The following is a 10,028-nucleotide window of genomic DNA, read 5'->3' as shown; positions in this document are numbered from 1 at the left end:
TATCCTGGCGTGATTCTTTTATATTTCCGAACTTTTTAATTATTTAAACTAAAATTTCAGACTCTATTTCATGGAATATAATATTATTATAAAAAAAATTGGAATAAATAACATATGCTTCAGAATTACACTCCATAAAAACTGGCCATCTTTCTTTTATATATGTATATAAAAAAAAAAAAAAAAACTGGTCATGCTTTCATATTTTCAAGTTGTTCATTCTTTATACAAAACTAATTACATATGGATAGGACACGTGGAAGATTTAACAAAATAACATTTGTTTGACCATGAATTTGAAATCTAACTTTATGAATGTTTCACATTTATTTTGCAAATTCTTTTGAAAAAATGCCACGATTCAAAACGAATATTTGATATATTTTTTTTTAAATAAGATCAATGTCATTTTTGAAAGTAGTTAATCATCAATATCTGAAATTTGGATGGTCAACCCAACCCGTATTAGTGGGATTATCGGTTATAGTAATTGGGCTGCATTATTTGAATAAGGTCTTGGGCTTTAGGAATAAACAAGTTTGCCGGCCTGCCGGCTGGATGTACTAAAATGACAAATTGTTCATAGTCAAATGTGATATTTTAATAACATAACCATCCTATATTTCACTATCACTGGAGACAGCTTATGATGACCGCAAGTGTAATTACGACCTATTGATTGCGTTGTGTCCCAATTGTTACGCCAATCCCATTCCCCCCTTCAATTATTTGGGTACTGAAACATTACAAAATATCTATGAATCTATTAGTTATGTTTGGACTTTACGAGATATTTTCAAATCTAAAATTGTTATTTTTCGACTCATTGATGGATTTCAAATCAATCCCAACATTGATTCATTTTAAATCTTATCCTCAAATAATTTTTCGATCCCAATCTTTCGACCCAAACTTTCACAACCAATGTCATTTTAATTATTTTATTTATTATTATTATTTTTAAAAAAAAAACAATTTATAGGTGTGATGGCATGTTATATTTGATGGTTTTTGGCTATGGCATGTGAGAAGAAGGAGTACATAATCCCTTAGACAATAAATAGCATACATTCAGTGGTGCTTTAAAAGTTACTTTTCATGTCAATGTAAAGTTGAACAATAACTATTACAAGAAAAGTTTATACCAAACCTGTTGTATGTAAGATCAAGAGATTATATTAAAAATTTTATTATATTAAAAATTAAAATTTTTAATATTAATTTTTGTAATGATAATCATGGTTATTTTTAAGTATAAAATATTTTAGATTGAGATTGATATAAGATTGCAGTTAAATTTAGATGAGATTGAGATAAACAAAAATATATACCAAAATTATAGATACCGTAACAAGAATTAGACGTTAGAAATTTGAGTAAAAAATGGCAAAAGTTTAGTAGAGATGAAGGATGTATTTTTGTAGAAGAATATTGCTGTTATGCCTTTTTGATGAAGTTGACATAATATATTCTTTGAATCGAATTCTTTAATCTTTGTGCAACAGATCCTTTGATCTTCTCAATCTCATCCAGTTGTCAGTTGATGCATCAAAATGAGCAATTAAAAACAATCGTATCAGATTCATCGTCACGCATTATTTTATTCAACAATTCCAAATTAAATTCTCATCCCCGCTCACACTCTCCGCACTGCGAAATCCCGCATATTCTCTTGTCGATCGAAATCCGAGATGGGTTTGCAAGGAGATGAAGAGACAGCCAAAGGGTCGGAAGAGATCCCTTTTAAACGATCGGTTTTCCGCTACAATTCGCCTCTTGTTCAGGTTGCGTTGATCGGGTTTGTGTGTTTCTGCTGCCCCGGTATGTTTAATGCGCTGTCGGGCATGGGCGGCGGTGGGCAGGTGAACCCGAATGCTGCGAATAACGCTAATACGGCACTCTACACTACCTTCGCGGTGTTCGGTATTCTGGGCGGAGGAATCTACAACATCTTGGGCCCAAAGCTCACACTTGTGTGCGGCTGCTCCACGTATATTTTGTATGCTGGTTCGTTTCTGTATTACAATCATTACCAGCACCAGGCATTCGCCATTGTAGCCGGCGGGGTCCTTGGGATCGGCGCCGGCCTTCTGTGGGCGTCGCAGGGTGCCATTATGACTTCGTATCCGCCGCATAATAGAAAGGGTATTTATATTTCTTTGTTTTGGAGTATTTTTAACTTGGGTGGTGTGGTGGGTGGTTTGATTCCTTTTGTAATGAATTACCATAGGACTGATGCACAGTCCGTCAATGATGGTACCTATATTGGTTTCATGCTTTTTATGGCCATTGGAACTATTTTATCTCTGTCAATTTTGCACCCTAGCCGTGTCGTGCGTGATGATGGATCGCATTGCACGAATATTAAGTACTCGAGTGTGTCGGTGGAGGCTAGTGAGATTCTGAAATTGTTTCTTGACTGGAGGATGTTGCTCTTGGTGCCTGCCTCTTGGGCTAGTAACTTTTTCTATAGTTACCAATTTAATAATGTTAATGGGCAGCTGTTCAATCTTCGGACTAGAGGTTTTAACAATATATTCTACTGGGGTGCACAGATGATTGGTTCTGTGTTTATTGGGTACGTTATGGACTTCAGTTTTAAGAGTAGGAGGGCTAGGGGGTTGCTTGGTATCGGGATTGTGGCTGTTCTTGGGACTGCTATTTGGGGTGGCGGGCTAGCCAAGCAGCTGGATTACCGGCGTGGCCATTTGCCGACCGAGAAGCTGGATTTCAAGGGAGGGAGTAATTTTGCAGGGCCATTTATGTTGTACTTCAGTTACGGATTGCTTGATGCCATGTTTCAGAGTATGGTCTATTGGGTGATCGGAGCATTGGCTGATGATTCTGAGGTCCTTAGCAGGTAATAGTTTTTAATTTCTTTCTATGCAATTATGTAATAAAGAATTGGTGAGTTAGCTTTTCTTTTTCATCAGGTACGTAGGATTCTACAAGGGAGTGCAGAGCGCGGGAGGCGCAGTTGCTTGGCAAATCGACGCACATAATGTGCCTTTTCTGAATGAACTTATCACAAACTGGGCACTCACCACTATAAGTTATCCTTTGTTAGTTATACTGATCTTGCAAGCTGTGAAGGACGATGACGAAACCGATGGAGAAACTAAGGACAGTGTAGCGCTCCCTGGCATTCATTGATGATATCGTGGGATGTTTATCTTCTAATTTCTGAATGTAAAAGTTTTATTTACAAAAGTTATAATTTTTTATTTTACGTGAGACCACGGTGAACCTCAATGTGATAAGTATCCTCTTGAGAAGATTGATTGTTGCAATTCATGTTTTTTGCAATTTTTTTGTTTCCTATTGTTTGTTTATTTGGTTTCAATCAATAAAAGTTGCCGTTCCCTTGGTGTGTGNCGTATCAGATTCATCGTCACGCATTATTTTATTCAACAATTCCAAATTAAATTCTCATCCCCGCTCACACTCTCCGCACTGCGAAATCCCGCATATTCTCTTGTCGATCGAAATCCGAGATGGGTTTGCAAGGAGATGAAGAGACAGCCAAAGGGTCGGAAGAGATCCCTTTTAAACGATCGGTTTTCCGCTACAATTCGCCTCTTGTTCAGGTTGCGTTGATCGGGTTTGTGTGTTTCTGCTGCCCCGGTATGTTTAATGCGCTGTCGGGCATGGGCGGCGGTGGGCAGGTGAACCCGAATGCTGCGAATAACGCTAATACGGCACTCTACACTACCTTCGCGGTGTTCGGTATTCTGGGCGGAGGAATCTACAACATCTTGGGCCCAAAGCTCACACTTGTGTGCGGCTGCTCCACGTATATTTTGTATGCTGGTTCGTTTCTGTATTACAATCATTACCAGCACCAGGCATTCGCCATTGTAGCCGGCGGGGTCCTTGGGATCGGCGCCGGCCTTCTGTGGGCGTCGCAGGGTGCCATTATGACTTCGTATCCGCCGCATAATAGAAAGGGTATTTATATTTCTTTGTTTTGGAGTATTTTTAACTTGGGTGGTGTGGTGGGTGGTTTGATTCCTTTTGTAATGAATTACCATAGGACTGATGCACAGTCCGTCAATGATGGTACCTATATTGGTTTCATGCTTTTTATGGCCATTGGAACTATTTTATCTCTGTCAATTTTGCACCCTAGCCGTGTCGTGCGTGATGATGGATCGCATTGCACGAATATTAAGTACTCGAGTGTGTCGGTGGAGGCTAGTGAGATTCTGAAATTGTTTCTTGACTGGAGGATGTTGCTCTTGGTGCCTGCCTCTTGGGCTAGTAACTTTTTCTATAGTTACCAATTTAATAATGTTAATGGGCAGCTGTTCAATCTTCGGACTAGAGGTTTTAACAATATATTCTACTGGGGTGCACAGATGATTGGTTCTGTGTTTATTGGGTACGTTATGGACTTCAGTTTTAAGAGTAGGAGGGCTAGGGGGTTGCTTGGTATCGGGATTGTGGCTGTTCTTGGGACTGCTATTTGGGGTGGCGGGCTAGCCAAGCAGCTGGATTACCGGCGTGGCCATTTGCCGACCGAGAAGCTGGATTTCAAGGGAGGGAGTAATTTTGCAGGGCCATTTATGTTGTACTTCAGTTACGGATTGCTTGATGCCATGTTTCAGAGTATGGTCTATTGGGTGATCGGAGCATTGGCTGATGATTCTGAGGTCCTTAGCAGGTAATAGTTTTTAATTTCTTTCTATGCAATTATGTAATAAAGAATTGGTGAGTTAGCTTTTCTTTTTCATCAGGTACGTAGGATTCTACAAGGGAGTGCAGAGCGCGGGAGGCGCAGTTGCTTGGCAAATCGACGCACATAATGTGCCTTTTCTGAATGAACTTATCACAAACTGGGCACTCACCACTATAAGTTATCCTTTGTTAGTTATACTGATCTTGCAAGCTGTGAAGGACGATGACGAAACCGATGGAGAAACTAAGGACAGTGTAGCGCTCCCTGGCATTCATTGATGATATCGTGGGATGTTTATCTTCTAATTTCTGAATGTAAAAGTTTTATTTACAAAAGTTATAATTTTTTATTTTACGTGAGACCACGGTGAACCTCAATGTGATAAGTATCCTCTTGAGAAGATTGATTGTTGCAATTCATGTTTTTTGCAATTTTTTTGTTTCCTATTGTTTGTTTATTTGGTTTCAATCAATAAAAGTTGCCGTTCCCTTGGTGTGTGATGTTAGAGTAGATGCCCTGTAAGCCAACTGTTGGCTGGGAAATTTATTGACTCAAGTGCAATAAACAATCTTTATTTTAATATAATTTACTTTTTAATAGTTTCGTTATACTTATCTGTATACCCATGCAAGCAGCATAGATAAAGTCCTTGATTGTGCTTTAATACAAATTAATCGTAATTCGATGTTGAAACTCATTTGTAAACACTGCATATTCTAAATTCGTTCCTAGTCGATTCAGCCGCCTAAAACATGGATAAAGGTCGCTTGAGCTCGAGATTAGCATCTGTGATGTTGTGTACTGTGTTTCTTGGTAAGGGCATAGAGATGTCCAAACATACAGATGGGTAGTCATATGATGATTATACCGAACAATCCTCCCTCGGACTTTCCAAGTGGTTATCATTAATCGAGAGGATAAGTCCGTGGTTATGATTGTACACCATTAGTCCTTACGACCCGGGACAACACTGAGGCTCTATATGCTAGGGCTGTGCTTTGACTCGTTTACCGGCTCCAAGAGAGTTATCGGGTGGCGAGGTTGGGTACAGTTGCGCACATATAGGAGCCAGTGCATTGTAGTCGGGGATTCACCGCTCACCTATGGGTGTGGATATCCTATGTGATCTAATGTAATAATAGTGCATGGGATCTCTGGCCATAGTATGAGATGTACGTTGGAGAAGGAGTTCTCCAATAGTACACGTGATGCCACTATTATATGTGTCACATAGTTATCGAATTAATATGCAACCCTCGATGAACCAATGGTTGCAGATTCGATCGGGATATATGAGATGAAGGGACCGTACTGTACGTTAATCATAATCGATTGGTTCTTGTAGGCACTATCAGTGATACCTAGGAGATCATGAGGCGATGCTACTAGACGCTCTTACCATGATCCGATGGATGCAATCAGAAATGAGTTCTGATATTCTTGATCAAGGTGTTGATGAAAAGAATGGGGCTAACTAGGGTAAGCCCGAATAAGAATAAATGTTATTTTGAATCACAAGGAGTTGTGAACCCACGGCTAGCTGTATCCCTGAACCATTGAGGGTCACACAAGTACTGGATCGTTTGTCCCCGTTGAGAGAATAAATTCAAGAAGTTGAATTTATATTATGATATAGTAAATTCAAGGAGTTGAATTTATGATAATTAAATTTTGAGAAAATAAATTCAAGGAGTTGAATTTATAAGATTTGATAATTTAATTTATTAAACTCAAAAGTTGGGTTTATTAAATATTAAATTTTGGAGGTGATAAAATTCAAAGAGTTAAATTTATAATTTAAATATTAAATTCAAATGTTGAATTTATAATGTATTTAATTTATTAAGCTCAAAGGTTGAGTTTATTAAATATTAAATTAAATATAGTGGAAAGTATGTTTAATGGGCTTGTAGGAGTACAAGTCCAACATACTAAATAATTAAAGTTCTTAATGGACTTTGATTAATTAATTAAACTAGTTGGACTAGCCCAATTAATTAATCAAACCCATTAATGTTAATTAAGTGTATTAGGTTTTGACTTAATTATAAATAGGAGTGATCGAGCCATAACCCTAGCCTCCACCTTCACAATTTTCGAAAATCACAAGTTTTTCTCTCCAAAATTTCGGCCACTTCTTTTTGAAGAAAAGTTTGAGCCGTCTCTCATTATTTGATCTCCAACGCAAAACTTCTACCAATTTTCTAGTGCAAATTGGAAGAGGAATAAATCATCTAGTCGTGGACCTGATTAGAAGAATTAACAAAGGAGCTTTTGAAGAAAGTTCGTAGGGATTCATCAAGAGCTAATCCGTTTATACCGGATTAGTTGGAGTCAAGTGATTTAATTCACAAAAGTATAATATTCTAACTCCCTATGAATGTTTAATCGTAAAACCATACGAACGTCTAAATCTAATATATTTTGATTGTCAAAATAAAATAAAAATTTTAAAACTTCCGCTGCGTTTGGGCGCGTAGAAAACCGAGATCCAACAGTGGTATCAGAGCCAAGGTTTTTCTAATACGTATGGTTTGATATTGAATAATTTGTTTCTAACCACACAAGAAAATTTTCAGAAAATTATAGCACCATTAAAATTATCTTTTTTTTTCAGAAAACAAAAAAAAAATATTTTTGAATCTGCCCGGAACTGTTCCGGGCAGTCCGTGCACGCAGGGCCGCGCACGGCAGCGCGCAGCGCGCGCGCGAGGCGTCCGGCACGCCAGCGCGCAGCGCGGCGGAGCGGGCGGAGCGTTCGCACACCCTGCGCAGCGCTCCGCACGCTGCGCGCGGCGCCGCGCGCACAGGGCTGCTGCCGCTGCCCCTGCCCGGGATTGTCTCGGGAAGCGTGCTGGATGATGGGCTTGAACTGTTTGGGCCTAGGGTGCAATTTTCTGATTTTTCAAATTTTTGGGCAAAATTGATATTTTGAAAATTGATTCAATTTTTATTTTTAAAATTAATAATTTTCTTTTAAAATAAATATTTAGAATATGATTTTAATTATTTATGGTAAAAATGAGTTTTTACAAGAAATCAATTATTATTGATTTAATTGGAAATTAAATAAAGGTGTTTATTTAATTTATTAAATTCTTTAATAATTGTGGTGGTTATTGATAAAATTATTAGATATATGATTTATCAGTTAATTAAATTTGTTTAATTAATTGATGTTAATATTTGATATTAAATGCATGAAGGATGATCGAGAGCCTTGACCAATGTGTTAGGTGTATGTTAGGATATTTTACTGTTGTTATTCGTTTTATTAATATTTGATATTATTAAAGTGAGCCTGGTTTATGGCTCGTTCCCACCCCATGAGATGTATCCCTTATATGCCATGACTATTTGAATGTAATTATTAGAAATAGTGGGAGATCAAGACTAGAAGATGGTGGGCCCGATGAACAAGATGAAGACATGTAAAATATTGGAAACTCTTGTAATAGTTGCATTTGCATCCCTGCATTCACCTAGGTTTTGGACATGGATCCATGTATGGCTCACATGGATCTAATAGTGTTGGCGATCGATCATTCTTATTTATTGTTGAATGTCATATTATGATATATGTGATATATAGTAGTATGCATGTATGTGTATTATTAGATAATTCACCCAAGTGTAGGTTGTCTGCAAATAATATATTTCGTAAGTACGAGATCGATCTACAGAGAGGTTATTTTAAGTTTAAATTTATTAATTTATAGATTACCAAATGCAAGACGAAGTTTACAAATTATAAATTTTGTCAAGGCTCGAGGATTTATTCTTGGTTTATGCAATATTGTTTAACTAAAAGTAAAACAAAGGAAACCACCATAAATAATGGTTCCAAGAAAATAAAAATATTTAAACACACACCTAATATAATATAGTTTCTACTATAGAAAATACTTTCCCACTATAGAAAATACGAATTCACCGATATTTTATATATGGTACCTATGATTATATATATAACTATATAAATATATAACTGCATAAAATAAATGTTAAATTAAATCATTATATTTCATTTAGAACAACCGGCAGAGCCACGCTATTGCCTAAATGAAATATATGATTTAATAAGATAGTTGCGGTAAAGTAAAAGTTAGTTGCAATAAAGTAAATGTTAGTTGCGGGAAAGTAAAACTTAGTTGCGATAAAGTAAATGTTAGATGCGAAAAGTAAAAGTTAGTTGCGATAAAGTAAATGTTAGATGCGGAAAGTAAAAGTTAGTTGCGATAAAGTAAATGTTAGATTGTTAGATATCATAATATTTCATTTAGAACAACCGGCAGAGCCACGCTATCGTCTAAATGAAATATATGATATAATTATATAAATATATATATATATATATGTATATAAGTATAATATAACAATAATAATTGATGAAATATTTATTGTATCAAAATTAAACAACAAATCAAGATAACCACTTAAATGGTATCAAGCATTTGATGTAAATTGATAACAACAAATAATTCATTTTTATACCTACAATAAAAAGAAATTAGCAAAATGAAAAGAAATAAAGAAAGAATATACAAAATATAAACAATCTTACTTCACCAAGAATTCATCCTCTTCACCTTGACATAATAGATTTAGCTTTCCATGAACTTACTTTTGATCAACACTAAAAACATCACTCATAATTTGGAAAATGAAAAATATATTGGAACTTAGAACTTTTATACACACTCACACTATATTTTACAATGAGATAGAATGATTCTCAAGCTAGCACAAGGCCTCTATTTATAGGCCAAATGAGAGAAAGGGTCAAAAATTCTATTAATGCAATGTAGTTGTAATAGTAGTCTTTGTCTCCTCCAACTTCAATTCCATGCCCCTTCTTTCAATGCTTTGTTCCACGACTTTAATCACCGAATTTGACTCAGCTCAAAACAGCAAACATGTGGGGAATTGTCTGTAGATGAATTTGGCCACTTGGTTCACCTCATTTGGTTAAATATTGAAATAGTTATGATTTTTTTACTATATGCTGGTCATGGTGAAAGTAAATTTGTCCTCCTTTTGATATTTTCACAATTTGATCATCTTAACCAACTTTTTAGGCAATCATGTCTTCTGCAAAGTTGTAGATAATTTCTCAAGGATTCCAAAAATATTTGAATCACCTCCATTTGAATTTTCTAGCTTGAGTTATCATTATTTTACCAACACGTAGAAAACCTGAAAATAAAACATATTTAGTAAGACATTTAAATATAAACACACAATACTAAAATAACATAATTTTATAATTTTAATGAAACTTTAATTTTAAAATATAGGTTTTAACATATAATAAATTATTAATTTTAAGTTTCATTATTATATTCAAAGA

At 35.9% G+C, this 10,028-nt stretch overlaps 2 protein-coding genes across 2 annotated transcripts; both read left to right on the top strand.

Annotated features, from left to right (window-relative positions):
* The first annotated feature begins 1,487 nt into the window (after window positions 1–1,487).
* Window positions 1,488–3,362, top strand: LOC140989920 (UNC93-like protein 1). The gene is made up of 2 exons (XM_073459459.1): window positions 1,488–2,860; window positions 2,934–3,362. Exons 1-2 carry the CDS (start codon window positions 1,692–1,694, stop codon window positions 3,151–3,153), a joined length of 1,389 nt encoding a protein of 462 aa, XP_073315560.1. The 5' UTR covers window positions 1,488–1,691; the 3' UTR covers window positions 3,154–3,362.
* Window positions 3,363–3,389: 27 nt separating this feature from the next.
* Window positions 3,390–5,165, top strand: LOC140989919 (UNC93-like protein 1). Its single transcript, XM_073459458.1, has 2 exons — window positions 3,390–4,663; window positions 4,737–5,165. The coding sequence occupies exons 1-2, from the start codon at window positions 3,495–3,497 to the stop codon at window positions 4,954–4,956; spliced, it is 1,389 nt and encodes a 462-aa protein (XP_073315559.1). The 5' UTR covers window positions 3,390–3,494; the 3' UTR covers window positions 4,957–5,165.
* Window positions 5,166–10,028: the final 4,863 nt, after the last annotated feature.

This window comes from Primulina huaijiensis, chromosome 12 (assembly GCF_012295235.1).
Source record: "Primulina huaijiensis isolate GDHJ02 chromosome 12, ASM1229523v2, whole genome shotgun sequence".
In the NCBI taxonomy this organism is placed as follows: Eukaryota; Viridiplantae; Streptophyta; class Magnoliopsida; order Lamiales; family Gesneriaceae; genus Primulina; species Primulina huaijiensis.
This window is presented reverse-complemented; position numbering and strand designations above follow the sequence as displayed.

Bases quoted from the DNA above. Each gene is read 5' to 3' on its own strand.
- LOC140989919 (XM_073459458.1), top strand. From the start codon at position 3,495: ATGGGTTTGCAAGGAGATGAAGAGACAGCCAAAGGGTCGGAAGAGATC. The intron at 4,664-4,736 runs GTAATAGTTTTT...CTTTTTCATCAG, and splicing joins GATTCTGAGGTCCTTAGCAG to GTACGTAGGATTCTACAAGG.
- LOC140989920 (XM_073459459.1), top strand. From the start codon at position 1,692: ATGGGTTTGCAAGGAGATGAAGAGACAGCCAAAGGGTCGGAAGAGATC. The intron at 2,861-2,933 runs GTAATAGTTTTT...CTTTTTCATCAG, and splicing joins GATTCTGAGGTCCTTAGCAG to GTACGTAGGATTCTACAAGG.